Consider the following 15,192-nt stretch of genomic DNA (forward strand, 5'->3'; position numbering starts at 1 on the left):
TTGGGGTTTGGATTAAGGTTTATATGATCTAGGATAGAAGATGAAGTTGTGGGCTTGTAGAAGTATTTGGATTATAAATAATAAAAGTGTAGGCTACGTATTTTGATTTCAGTGAACTATCTTGAGGAGAGAACTTAGCTTAGTAGTAGCTAGGTTATAGATATCTTATTTTCCCTCTTGCCTGTTATTATAGACATGCGGTACTTAGAGTAGGGCTGTCAAAAAATCCGAAAAATCTGATATTTGTCCGAATAATCCGTTACCGTATCCGGGAAAAAGCGGATATAACTCATACCGAAATAAAACGGATATTATCCGTATTCGAATCCGAAGATTGTGGATACGGATATGGATATAATTATCCGTATCTAAAAATATCTATATCCGAAATTATTTAAATAAATATATTCATACATATATATTAATATTATTGTTGTGAAAGGAATTGATACAACACCCCCGGAATTATATGACACAATAATAGGGATAATTTTTACAAATACGTAAATCGTGGACAACAACGGGGCTACCATTAACAAGAAGTATAGCAAAACAAGTGTGTTTAGGGGCTGAGCTTGCAAAGAACCGAACAAAGAGGCCGGAATATAGGAATTACGTCCTGCAGTTGCCCGGAGATAGTGTCGCGAAGGTTACACGTGCCTCTCTTTAGAGCATAGAACTTGTGAATCCGAATCACTTTGCAAGGTGCCTACATACCCTATTTATAAGGATCAAGCCCATGTAGTTCTTGATAAGAATTGTGAAAAGATAAGCTCTTATCCCCTCTAGTTTAGGATAAATCAGCCTTCTTTAATAGTAATCCAGCGGAATCCTACTCCAAGTAGGTCACTTGAAGCCTTCATCTTGCATGTTTATCCGATTATTTGCACTAGATATGTATATTCGTTGTAATTATCTCCAAATAAGCATGATTATCCTTTAATTCGTGGATAAATAGCAGCTAATACACTCCCAACCCATCTCCAATTCGTTCTCTTAAAAGTAAGGAAGAAGAGTCCTGCTTGGAGTCTACCTGCCATTCTGCCCAGGCGGCGGAAGCCCTGCCAGCGGCATCCCCTAACTGCAGCCCCGTAGCTGCAACCCAGGATGCACTTAGCGGTAACCTCTAGCTAGCAGAGGTAACCCCTAAAGCGCTTTCAGGTGCAACCCCATTCTGATGGCATCTTCCATTACGCCTCTCATGCAAGCCCATAATCCTTCCTTCGTGCCGTCAATGGTTCACCTAGCCATGGTGAAGCCCGATTTCGTTAATCAAATGACTCCAATAAGCCCAAATAACCTAATGGGCTATAAAATAGGCCCGGGGAGATTTTATGGCGCAATAACTACCCCGGTTACTTGATGTATTTATTACGAGAGGAACCTAATCCATTGTAGCCTACCCTACTCATCCTCCCTTCTATTTTAGCTCCACGTGCATGCTAACTCCCTCCTAAATTGTTGGCACCTCTTCAACTGTTATTTGAACTCCTCTCCTAAATGGGTGGATAATTATGACTTATTCATAGTGCTTATCAAGTAATTTAATCTCAGCTGTCTTTCTCTCGTCGGTTCTCTTCTCTTCATATCAGCTCGGCTCCCGTCGTGTCGCAGTGAGTTAGTGTGTATGTGTGTGTGACTGATATTTGGCCTTAGTAGTGATGATAACAAATAAATAATTTTATGAATGTAGAGGGTCACATATCTCACAAAAAAAATCTGAAGTTTTAATGCAATAAATGTCCCATTATATATTTTTATAAAATGGAAAATCTATGTATATAAATTTTCAGTGTTAATTTTTGAAATAAATACATGAACAAATCCAAATATATCAAAAGATATAACTAAATCTATGAATTAATACAAGGTATTTTAAAGTCTCCCTTTCAAATTCGTGTATAAATTTCATTTCATTTTAAAAATCATATATAAAATAATTTAGAGTAATTTACACTTTACACCCATAAGTTTAAGCACTTTTTCAATTTGGTATATGTCAAACAAAATTTTTTGTTAATAAGCACCCTATTAATTTTTAAAAAACATTTTCATATGCACCTTTTGACCATATTCCATCAAGTTGACTCTTAATAGCTCCGGGACTAAAATAGTAATTTTGTAGACTTTCTTTAACTGATTCTTTTCATACAAAATTACTATTTTACCCTAGCAGCCGTTAAATTTAACAGTCAATTTGACGGAATATGGTCAAATAGATGCATATCGGAGTGCTTTTTAAATATTAAGGCGTGTATTGACAAGAAATTCTGTATGACACCAAAAAATATTTATTAAATATGCCAAATTTCAGTTCCTTACTAATTTTTGTTCAACCATGCATTGATTTGTTCCGATAACTATCTTCACGAGCTTTCGACGCATTTTCCATTAATAATATTAAGAAATATTGGTTTGGATTTTTCTAATATTTAGTATAATATCATTGTACTCTAAAAAATTATTTTGAAACAAGGTGAAAACATATTATTATTTTAAATATAGATCCATTATAAAAACGTTAATCTCGTATATTACTTCGTAATTTTTTAAATATGATTAATAATCAAATATATAACAACTACATTTTTCAAAGAGGATGTTTTTTTATTACATTGGAGATTAACTTTGGTTGCCTTTAGTTAAAAACTTGTCTTCTGCAAATGAATTTCAGAAAAAAAAAATTAATATATTTTATGACATGTACTTTTGCATAAAAGAAATTGTATTTTCGAAAAAATGTCTTAAAATAATGGACTAAAAGTGTGTAAGGAATATGTAATGCTTGATGATGTATCAAAACACTTGGTATATATTAAGGTTGTATTTCACCTTCAATGTAGTTGATCAAATTATGACATAAATATATATCCGTTGACTAGACCCATCCATGGATGATATGGCAGTGTAACAGAACTTTTATGTAATACAACTATCATGCATGTTTAGTTTGGATGATTAATTGTAAATATTCTAAGTCATGTAATCTACACAAGTGGAGTGACGAATCAACGGTTAATCAAAGCATCAACGGATGAGGAAAAAATGGATTGTCAACTGTTATTTCAACTCATCAACCGCTGAGCTCTTAAATGAACCATCGACTGATAATTTAAGAATTCATCAATGCTGATGAATTAACTTATCAATTTCTAATTTTACAGTATCAGTTGACAGCAATAAGTCAAATATTGAAGACCTCAAAGCCCACCATTTCAAGCAAAACAAGGAAATTAATTGCCATAGATCTTCGGTCAAAGATCAAGATCTAAATTGTGGATGTAAAGAATAGAGTAGGAGAATGCTACTCAACACTAGTATAAGAATAGCTAGTTTGCCTTAGTATATATACACAATGTAATGTTTCATTTCATTGTATCAAAAATATCAAGAACTGAAGAGCAACTAAGACAGATTAAGCAAATCATTTTGTAAAATCAGCTTTTCAATCTTACTAGCCAGTATTAATCTACTTGGGAGGTTCTTCAATAGAAAATCCTTAGGTGGACAAACAATCCACCTAAGGTTTTTTATATCAATTTGATCTATTATATATTGCTCTTGTGTCTGCATATCATCGAATCTCGAAATTGTTAAAACTGATTAGATTGTATTCACCCCATTTTACAATCTAAACCCATTATTTTGAAATGCTAATAAAATGAGTAACAAACTTTGTATCCCTTTAAAGAATTCTTGAATAAAAAATACTCCTAAAGTGAACAATATCTTTCGAAATAAAAATTGCATAATCGATATTTTTGGAATCAAAAACTGTATACATAATACATGGAAATCTTCTACCCTACAATTTATTTTCTTGAAACAATGCTTCAAATATTTTTCAGCTTTACATATTATTATTTTGAAAGGGGTTAAAAGGCTAAAATATAATCGAACTGACCTAAAACTTGCAACTGGGTTACTGAACTCAAAAAAAGCTTGCGTTTACATAATTCAAGAAAATAAAACTTGCATTTAGGTAACGGTTGTTAAAACAAATAATAGATTAAAAACTGAACTTGCAATTTATAAAACTCAACTCAATCCCAACTTGCATTATAGGTACACTCAAATAATAATAAACTTTCATATGCGATACTCAACAAAAATAAACTTGCAATCACTCTCATCTCTCTCAATCTATCTCATTTCTCAATCTCAACCGCTCTCCTCTCTCTTCTCTTTTAATCTTTTTAATATTCACATATTTTGAATTATAACACTACTAGAATTATGCTAATATACATCAGTTAAAAACTGATGTCCCGTATAAGTTCAACTGATGTTACTGTGGGCGATGTTAAAGGTCCCTGTCTTTAACACATCAGTTTAAGTGAAAATGATGTTAAAAGCCATTTCAACATCAGTGGCAATTCTAACTGATGTCTGAAGTGCGATTTCTATTCCACTTTTTCTAGTAGTGTAATATCAAAATTAATATTTTTGATGAGTTTTCATATTGAATTTTTATGACAACTTCGTGGAAAAGCTGAAAATCGGTTTTCTCCAAAACAACAACAATGTCAAACATAGCCCCAATCTCTCTCATCTATTCTCTCTCCTCTCAATCCTCTCCCAATCTCTCTCAATCTTCATCCTCTCTCGATCTCAATCCTATCTTAATCTCTCTCAATCCAACAATTTTATCCCGAATACTATAATATAATTGTAACAGAATTATCTTTTTTATGATTCTGATAAGTACAAAGTTGATTTCAATTGTTAGTTTTTATATTAAAAACTACATAAATTAAATTAAATTGAGTAAATAGATGTATATAAATGAAAATATGTTATAATTTTATAATTCTTTGACTTTGGTTACCCAATTACAAGTGGAGGATAGTTCAATTATTAGATTGCAAGTTTATATTGGTTCAGTTAGTTAATTGCAAGTTTATATTAGTTTAGTTAGTCGAGTGAAAGTTTTTTGAGTTAGTAACTCAATTTCAAGTTTTAAGTTAGTTCAGTGATGTTTTAGCTTATTAAATCTTTTTTAAAAGTCATATTTATAGAACATTATAGAACATTATTGAGAATTGCTCAAAATTTGAATTGAAAAAAATTGTAAAAAGTATAATAACTTTAGGACAAAGTCATAGCTAGGAAGGCAGGCAAATAATACTTGAGGGAATAATTTGAGGGAAGCAAAGCTTCAATAAAGAAACCAGGGCTTTGAATTTAAAAATGATAAAACCAGGACATAGTATATACCTGAGCTGAGTGTGTCAATCCCTTATCTTGAGTTTTCATCATCCTGTAACAACAATTCTTTGTCAAAAAACGACAACAAAAAGAGAAAACATCCATTTATGATCCATGACGATAGCAAACAAAAAAGACTCATCTCCAGCTTACACAGAAGCTGTTGATGAAATCATGAGGATTTACAGATCACTTCCACCAAGGCCCTCCATTGAAGAGCTTGAAGCAGCCATTTCCCTTGTCAAAACTGTTGATTCCGAAGAAAAACTGAAACTTGATGAGCTTTCTAGCCAGTTGCCACCTCAGGATGTGCCATCAGAGATTTTTTCTGTGTTGCAACAAGTTAAGAAGACCATGGTTTTGTTTCAGAGTCATGAGCAGAGCAAAGAGGCTCTGGAGTTGTTGGAAGTTGACAAGTTTTTTCAAAAGTTTGATCAACTTATTCAGACAGCTTCCGGGTTGATATCTGGAGGTACTCAGATCGAGTCCGGTGATGATTTGGGATACCATGTTGAAAAAATTGATCAAGTGGTGAGTGATGAGAGTGTGATCATGATCAAGGAAGGTGATGAATCAAAGAGTTCAGCTTTGCCTTTGGTCAAGAAGAGTTCTGTCACCAAAGTCATTGATTTGTCTTCAGGTTTGCACAATTTTCATCATTTTGATACGCGTTGGTGTGTCTGTGTGTGTGTTCAATTTTTCGACTATAATTAGGATAGTTCAAGAAAACTCCAAAAGCCTTTATTCTGGATTTTTTTCGCTAACCTCTAGGACTTGAGAGATCAAAAGATATAAATTAGAATTATGATGGTCAACGCGGTTCTGATTTGTTCTGCAGTATCCTCTGTATTCTTTATTTTTTGATAAAACTATTCCACTTTCTAAATATTCATTGATCCTATGTACCGAAAGATTTTGTATGTTAACAGAATATATGATATTAACAGTAGCACTATTACATCTGTTTTCAAGATTAAACAAGTTAAATTATGCTTATGATTAATATTGATCTTAGTTGCAAACATAGTATTAATGATCATTTAAGTCAACTCATGTCCCTCATATCAGTGTTTTCTCATGACCAAATTATAGGTGGCAAAGACGCTGAAAAAATGAGCCTGATGAAAGTGGCTGCTCTTTTTGAAAGCAAGCAAAAATCAGAAGAAAGGGACCAATTGGTTCTTGATCTGGGAGGTAAACTGATGGACAATATAGAGTGGCTTCCGGTATCTCTAGGGAAGTTGTCACATATTGTTGAGCTTAATTTATCAAACAACAAACTAATGGTTCTTCCAACCACCATCGGTGGCCTCACTGCCCTAAGGAAACTTGATGTCCATGCGAACCAACTTATGAACCTTCCTGATACATTTGGTGAATTAAGCAATTTATCTGATCTGGATCTCCATGCCAATAAATTAAAAACACTGCCAGTTTCATTTGGTAATCTGAAAAACCTTGTCAATTTTGATTTGAGTTCAAACCATTTTAGTACCCTGCCAGATATAATCGGTGATCTAACCTCTTTAGAAGTGTTGAATGTGGAGACAAATGAGCTTGCTGAACTTCCCTACACAATTGGATCATGCACGTCCCTTGTAGAGCTAAGACTCGACTTCAATCAGCTCAGAGGTCTTCCAGAGGCCATCGGAAAGCTAGAAATGTTGGAAATTTTCACATTTCATTACAACAGAGTTGGAAAGTTGCCAACAACAATGGGAAATCTTACCAAACTGAGGGAACTAGATGCAAGCTTTAATGAACTCGAAGGCATCCCTGAAAGCTTCTGTTTTGCAGTCAATCTTGAGAAGTTAAATGTCGGGAAAAACTTTTCAGACCTAAGAGCCTTGCCTAGATCAATTGGAAACCTTGAAAAGCTTGAAGTGTTGGACATCAGTGATGATCAGATTAGAATCTTGCCTGATTCATTTCGCTTCCTATCAAAATTGAGAGTGTTTCATGCTTATGAGACTCCACTTGAAGTTCCTCCAAAGCAAATTGTCACACTGGGAGCTCAGGTAATGGTTTCTAAGAACTCTATCGTATCGTGATATGAAATGCACATTGCATATTTTATCTAGTACTAATATCTTTAGTGTGTTAATCCTTCAGGCTGTTGTTCAGTACATGGATGAGTTTGTTGCTAAGAGGGATGTGAGAGTTCAACAGCCAGAGAAGAGGAAAGGTTGCTGGTCCAGGCTATGTTGCTTCTCTTTCTCGGGTTCGGAGGAAAAGCATTAAGGAAGGATTATCTGCATTCGAATTTGGCATACAGTTTCTGAGAATTTATTTTATAAGAAACCTGCATTATTGTTTAATTCTTTGTATTGAGGTCCAGACATTGCTCTGTTTCTACCTTTTCTATCTGTTCATTAAACAATTACAAAACTATGGTGCTTCACTAAAAACTTTGATTCTATTGATTCGTTATGATCGTATAAGATGCATGCAGTGACTTGCAAAAGGTTTCTTTAGTTAACTTGTACAAAAACAGAGATTTCTACTGTCCTGTACAGGGTAAATGTTACGGCTGTTCTCGCTGGCATGCCTATAAGCATGTATTTTACAAAAAAGCATGTCCAAATAGTATGTCATTTTCCATTAAATATAGCAAAAACTGCTGCATCATTACATGATTGATACTAAAATGCACTTACAAATATAAAAAAGTTAGTAAATATTAAGAACAGAACTTAATACAGTACTAACTTATATTAATAGTTTATCTAATATTTGACTATGAAGTTGGACTATATTTAAAATTTTCAATATTTATAAGATATAATATTTATATAAATTTTATTATTTATATAAAAAATTAGTAAAAAAGCATGCCAAATGGACAAAAGGCATGCCCAGTCTGGTATGCCCGTGCCGCTGTGACATGAACCCATAATCCTGTAGCCGTACGGCTGTAATTCGAGTCGGGCGGCTCGCGAGCTCGCCCGGCTCGAACTCGTTTAAGTGGGCTCGGCTCGGCTCGACTCGTTAAACGAGCCGAGTTCGGGTAAAGGTTTCGGCTCGTTTAATTAAACGAGCCGGCTCGACTCGACTCGTGAAATTAAACGATCCGAGTTCGGGTAGAGGTTTGGGCTCGATTAAGTGTAAAATTATACGAGCTGGCTCGCTCGGCTCGTTAAAACCGGCTCGTTTAGCTAAACGAGCCGGCTCGACTCGACTCGTGAAATTAACCGAGTCGAGTTCGGGCAAAGATTTAGGCTCGATTAGTTAATCGAGCCGGCTCGGCTCGGCTCGATTAAAGTTGGCTCGAATTAGGCTCGGCTCGAAACTCGCCCGGCTCGGCTCGAATTACAGCCCTACCTGTAGGAGGTTGATTGAGTATAGAAGTCAGCCCTGACAGAAAAGAAGTTAAATTTGCTTTCTATTCCTACTATTATTATTGAACTGTCACTCTTCCGATGATTAATAATAAGTTTAGAGATAAAGAATTGATAATTACATTTCACCTAATAAAATATTTAAAACAGTGGGCTTAAAACCAGTGTTTAAGCATGTTTCAATGTATTATAAAATTATTTATTTTACGATGATTTCAAGTCTTAGTTGTATCCACCAGGCCAAGTAACGGATGCTTCAAAGTTGAAATCGGAATTTTAATTCCTCCTCACAATCTTCAAATTTAAATATTAAACAATGAATTAACATTGTACTTCCTTGTTGTGTTTGACTCTTACGGTTTGACCAGAAGAGGCCGCAGATTGACTTTGATTACAATATAATTTGAACTGATACATGGATTTGAAGCCGTAGGTAAGCAACGATGTAAAGGATCAATATATCAGAGAAAATTTAAAATTTAGTTGAAGACGATGATGGATGATGATTCTGCTACGTATGAAGCTGTAATACCTACGTATGGTCTTACATTTCTATTTAGAGTGAGAAACTTGATTTGTAATTATAAATTTAAGTACATGATGTTAGTGATATCCCGATAGAGTACAAGTTATATTCTTGCAATTTGCAAGAACATGGATTGGTATCATTAACAGAGAAAATTATTGGGAAATCTACAAAACTACCTACCTTTTCTTTTATTGTTTTCAAAAATACTACCTTCCAGAATTATTTTTAAAAATACCTTTTCATAAAAAAAAAAATTCAAAAATACTGTTTGCAACTTTGGCAACCTCATTTGCAACTACAGGCGGCGCCAGCCGTGTTGCAACTTCATATGCAGCTGAATTCCTGATTTCAAGTTCCAGTTTTCAAATGTCATTTTCGACCTCATTTTCGGAATCGATATATATATATATATATATATATATATATATATATATATATATATATATATAGTTGCATATGGTTGTATTCAGTTGCATATGGTTGCATTCAGTTGATTCTATTGTAATCTAATGGCCCCGCCAGGGGCACACCATACATCTGTTATTACTTACAGTTTTCAGTTGAATTTAGTTGCAACTGAGGTTGCAAATGAAGTTGCAAAAGTTGCAACTGCAGTTGCAACCTCATTTGCAACTTTTGCAACCTCATTTACAACTATATATAGTTTTCAGTTGCATTTAGTTGCAACTGAGGTTGCAAATGAAGTTGCAACTGCAGTTGCAAAAGTTGCAACTTCATTTGCAACCTCATTTGCAACTTTTGCAACCTTATTTGCAACTTTTGCAACTTACAGTTTTCAGTTGAACTAGTTGCAATTGCAGTTGCAACAGTTGCAACTTTCCATTTTTATTTGCAACTTTTGCAACCTCATTTGCAACTTTTGCAAACTCATTTGCAACTTTTGCAAACTCATTTGCAACTTTTACGGCTGCGCCGCCCAAGGTTGCAAATGAGGTTGCAAAAGTTGCAAATCGTATTTTTGAAAAAAAAAATTATGAAAAGGTATTTTTAAAAACAATGAAAAAGATGGTAGTATTTTTAAAAAAATAATTTTACAGATGGATATTTTTAAAAAGATCTCAAAATTATTCCCTAAATAATCCCAGTCTTTTATTGGTTTTATAGTTCAATAAATAGATTATTTGGTCCACAAACTCTACACTAAAATAAGTACTAAACAAAAATCAATTCTATAATACAAATATAATAAATATCTCAATTGTTTATACACATGTATCATAAAGTGGATTAGTTGAAAATTATTAGTATTATTATTAATAAACTTTAACAAATTTAATAACATCTCAAGAATGGGCTCTCAATCACCTATTATTAAGAAAAAAATTCAAAAAAAAAATCAATCGCAGTCGGACTTATTCTTGTCCATTATTAAAAACTTTCTTCGGAGTTTAAACAATTCATGATCGAGCTCGTACTTACCCATTGCATACAGTTTTTTGCCTTTCCCGATTGAGACTCTGTTGTTGTAAAAATACTAGGCCTGGCAATTTGACACGTAACACGCTAACACGAAACGACACGAAAAAAATGGATACGGGTTTTGATTTTCGATATACGAAACACGAAAGTACATGAACACGAAATTACACGATAGATTTCGTGTCGGATATGGGTTTTCATTTGGGGTACACGAAAGTACACGAAATATTTGTAGATCATATTTATTATATATATGTAATGATATATTAAATATATAATTGAGTATAAAGTATGTATGTGTGGATATATATTGTAGATACATTAACAAATTTATAAAGAATTGTATACAAGTATAATATATATCATTCACATTTAATAAATTTATAAAGAAAAATATATATTAAATCCATTTTTTGATTAAAAAATATATTAATATTTTTATATATAATATACACGAAAAGTACACGAAATATACACGAAACGATTCGAAACGGATACGGGTTTCAAATTATGTACACGAAATTAATAACGGACGGATACGGGTTTCACCTTCGAGTACACGAAACACGAAAATACACGAAACGAAAGTATACGAAACAAAACGATTGCCACCCCTAAAAAATACACCTCCAACCCATTTTCATGATTGCACCTCGTGCTTGGAACAAACATTACAATTTTTGGAATCATCATATTGTCCTCAAAATCCAACCTGCATGTATCAATCCCTACTACATTCAAGTAGGTATTATTCTTCATGAATATTTAGTTGCTCAACCTTCTTCATTTCTTGATACTCGATCAAATTATTCTTGGTCGGTTGCACCAGAGTCGATCTACCATCCATCAATGTCTATAGTAACATGACAATCATTGCACTCAATAACTCCCACAAACTCTTATTTATTTGTACATTTATCTTCTTGGTATTATCACCGTTTGCTTCTTGATTCTTAGAACACTCATTTTAAATTGCTCGTACTTTACACAAGTGGAGCAACTTCCGAGGGAAATTTTTTCTTTTGTTGGTGAGCCTACTTAAAAGTTCTTCCTCTTAAAGGACCAACTTTTCCTTGCTGCTTGTTTTGATAACTTGCTTTGAATTTTTTTTGAACTAAGTTGAGCTTCTCTTTTTTATTCATCAAATCATGTTCCTTAGTTAAAGCCGTTGAAGTTGAGTTGCGTTTTTGATGGTTCAATTCAACTTTAGAATGATTGCATTCATGTTTAGTGAGCTCGACAAACCAAGAGAGTATAACCTTCTCTTGTTAAATAAATAAATTTGTCCATAATTTTGGGTGTGCTCTGGATGAGTGTCATATTCCTCAAGGACTTCCAGATTGTTGCCTACAAAATAATACAATAAGCTACTTTCTGATGATAAATATGGATCACAGAGCGCGTTTTGAAGATCGCGTGGCTTGTATCGACAGTTTTTAACTATCAAGGTCATGTACTAATAAAAATTTTCATGTCTTTATGAATAAATCTCTTCATATTTTCGCAGTTCAATGATCATAACTAAACTCTTAAGTCATCTTTTATTGCAAATTGGGCTTTTCCCTCTAACTTAAATATGTTTTAGTTTTAATTTTTTTGGAAAGATTTCTCGATCAATATCAATCGGAAAGGTTTCTCAATCTAAGGCACTCAAAAAGATGTCATGATTCAAGTCATCAATGAGATTTCAATAAATATAAACTCTGTCAACAAAACAGGTATCTTTGATTTAATACAAGAGGGACAAAAAAACAAGACACTTATCTTTAAAATGCATTGATCTATCTTTCAACTCAAATATAAATCTCTTTTCCTCCAAACTTTTGCCATTAAAATCTAGTCCCTATAATTTTAGACCTGTAATATAATGACATATTTTATAACTCGTCATTTTTTTCTATTTATCAGTTTTTCAATAAAACCTGAATCCAATTTTTTTGGGTTAGATCTTATTGAGTACCTTGTTATCATGGTGTTAGTCGTGCTCCTTTTTTTTTTAGGATGTTAGTTTGTTGTGTTTTAATATTTTTGGGTGTACTCGTACGTGTAGTCCCAGTTATTTTTCTGAGAAGGATTTATATGATATTTTGAGAGATGTATAAAACTCGCATCAATTTTGAGACCGTGATAGATATCGCAAGAGCCGTGACATATATCGCAAAAGCTCACATTCCACAACAAAAAATTGTTCATAGTTGGGAGCATTTGTTGCTCCAATATTGATTAATGTAATTGATAGTTCTGAATATTGGGATATCGAAGGTGCTTATGTGAATATCAATTGTGATGCTAATAATTTCATAGTTGATGTATGTTGTGTTGCTCGACATATCATTGTAATACTTTTTTGGTTAAACAATTTAAATATTCTATGTTTTAAGCAATATGAAAACAGAACGACTATAGTTTGTTTTTTATTTCACAATCACATAAAAGTTGACAATAGAGGAGTTTGTCCAGACTGAATTTCAATATATATTTTGTTAAGCGTTTTGTCTAAATAAAATCATTTGTTTGTCAAAAAAATCTAATCCAAATAATTTTAGGGCCCTAACAAATATTGACATATTTTGTAAGTTTTAAATTCCTCACACTCGTTACATTCCGCATGGTTTGGTTTGTCGGTACATGAGTTCTCTGTTGTTTTTGTTTTTTGGTAGTTAGGCTCGTGGTTGGTCGGGACTGGTTGATGAGTTGTTAATTATTAAGGCATTCTATCTTCTAAGCTGATCAACGAAATTAATAATTCTACGATACAATTCGAGGCCTAAGCTTGGTTCGATAAGTTTGATTGGAACTCGATCGAAGTTTTCATTTTTGAACTTCATACGTAATGATTTAATATATTTAACCCTCTGAATATGGAATTATATATTTCATATATGAAATTTAGTTTGATCGAGTTTTAGAATTGTGTGGCATAAAAATTGAATAGGCGATGAGAAGGCAGCGTGTGCATGCAAAGAGTCGCAAAAATAAAAGGTGAAGAGAAATGGGTAACATGTAATTGAATAGTCTGATGATTTGGACATGTCATTTTACCTTTATATTCTTTTTCCTTGTCAAAAGAAGAAAATGATGGCCTTTTTGACATGTCTAATGGTAAAAATCAGCTCCAACACCCTTTATGTATTTATAAGTTGATGTGTTCCCTTCAAACTTGCAATCCTCCTCATCCAGCACTACAAACACTTGTTCCCATTCAACCTGAAAACTGCAAGCTATGTCCCTCAGTTAAGTTTGATTAGGAGAACATTATAGTTGAGTAGTGGTGGTCAGTACAGATTTTGTGTTGAGCTTGGAGGTCTTCGTAAAGGTGTCGAATCGAATCGAAAGCAGAATGCCAGTCCCTCTTGCTCCCTACCCTTTGCCTCCAGTGCCTTTTGCAGGCCCTGTAAATGGTAGTCTCCTGATTTTCCCAAACTTGTTTACAATAACTGTGTGAGAATATAAGTGTTTGTAACAATATTAGTGTTTTGATCAGGTTCACAGAGTCAGCTTGTGTGTTCAGGGTGTGTAAACCTATTAGTCTATCCAGTTGGGGCAACCTCAGTATGTTGTGCTGTTTGCAAAGCAGTCACAGCTGTGCCACCTCCAGGTACATCACTCACATCTCTTCTTTTTATTTATTCAATAATACCATCCGCGACTTGTTATTTATTTCTCCGATGATTGAGACAAATCTGGCAACTCAACAGGCACGGAAATGGCTCAGTTGGTGTGTGGACGTTGCCACACTCTACTGATGTACATTCGTGGCGCAACCAGTGTGAAATGTTCATGCTGTCACACTGTCAACTTGGCCATGGAAGGTAAAAACCTCGTTATCTCATCATAACCATGATGTGAATAATATGCGCAAGCATGCTAATTAACTCTTGAGATTATATTGTGGTTACTCAGCTAATCAAGTAGCACAAGTGAATTGCGGAAATTGTCAAATGTTGTTGATGTATCAGTACGGAGCACGGTCTGTCAAATGTGCAGTTTGCCAATTTGTGACTTCAGTTGGGGTGAGTATCGAGTTTTTATCTTCACTCTTCGGTGATCAGATTGATAAGTTAGTGTCACAATGAGATGAACAAAATTTTCATATAGACAACACAAAACAGCTAGGCTTCATATCATGTTGTTGCTTAACCAGAAGTAGGAGACGCTAAAAGTGTAGGATACGTTTATTCAGCTCTGCTAACAACTATGTTACTCAGACTCGTTTACAGAGTGTCGGACATGACATACCCCCAATGTCGGATTAAAAATATTTAAAATTTGTTTAGCACCAAATACTTGTCGGCGTTGAGGTCTTCTTAAGCTAACACCTTAAGGTTTTCTTGGAATCATACAGGTACCAAGGAGCACTATGGAGCAGAAACCCCACAGCTAAATCAAGAACACTTGAAATCTTTAGTTAAAACCATAGCAGTTCAACGCCCAGGCATGAAGAAAATAAATTTCTGTTGTTACATGTGTAGATATATCAGATTCCTTCGACATGAGTCGATTAATAAGAAGCATGGCACTTGGCAGGTTGCTTGCTTGAAATGACTTGAGAATTAATGTATTCTGTTAAGCAAAAAGTTCATTTTGTCATACAGTGGGTGTGAATCTGTGGATTCTATACATGGTTGTGTCAAATTATGAATGTCCAATTCAGTTCACAGGAAATTTATGTGAAGA

General features: G+C 33.9%; 2 protein-coding genes across 2 annotated transcripts; both read left to right on the top strand.

Moving 5' to 3' along the window:
• The first annotated feature begins 5,172 nt into the window (after positions 1-5,172).
• On the top strand, positions 5,173-7,629 carry LOC108206923 (plant intracellular Ras-group-related LRR protein 5). The gene is made up of 3 exons (XM_017377358.2): positions 5,173-5,848; positions 6,301-7,226; positions 7,321-7,629. Exons 1-3 carry the CDS (start codon positions 5,323-5,325, stop codon positions 7,447-7,449), a joined length of 1,581 nt encoding a protein of 526 aa, XP_017232847.1. The 5' UTR covers positions 5,173-5,322; the 3' UTR covers positions 7,450-7,629.
• A 6,031-nt stretch (positions 7,630-13,660) lies between these two features.
• Positions 13,661-15,105, top strand: LOC108207029 (protein LSD1). Its single transcript, XM_017377494.2, has 5 exons — positions 13,661-13,916; positions 14,000-14,113; positions 14,214-14,327; positions 14,419-14,528; positions 14,861-15,105. Exons 1-5 carry the CDS (start codon positions 13,856-13,858, stop codon positions 14,897-14,899), a joined length of 438 nt encoding a protein of 145 aa, XP_017232983.1. The 5' UTR covers positions 13,661-13,855; the 3' UTR covers positions 14,900-15,105.
• Positions 15,106-15,192: the final 87 nt, after the last annotated feature.

The sequence above is a fragment of the Daucus carota genome, chromosome 2 (assembly GCF_001625215.2).
Source record: "Daucus carota subsp. sativus chromosome 2, DH1 v3.0, whole genome shotgun sequence".
Classification (NCBI taxonomy): Eukaryota; Viridiplantae; Streptophyta; class Magnoliopsida; order Apiales; family Apiaceae; genus Daucus; species Daucus carota.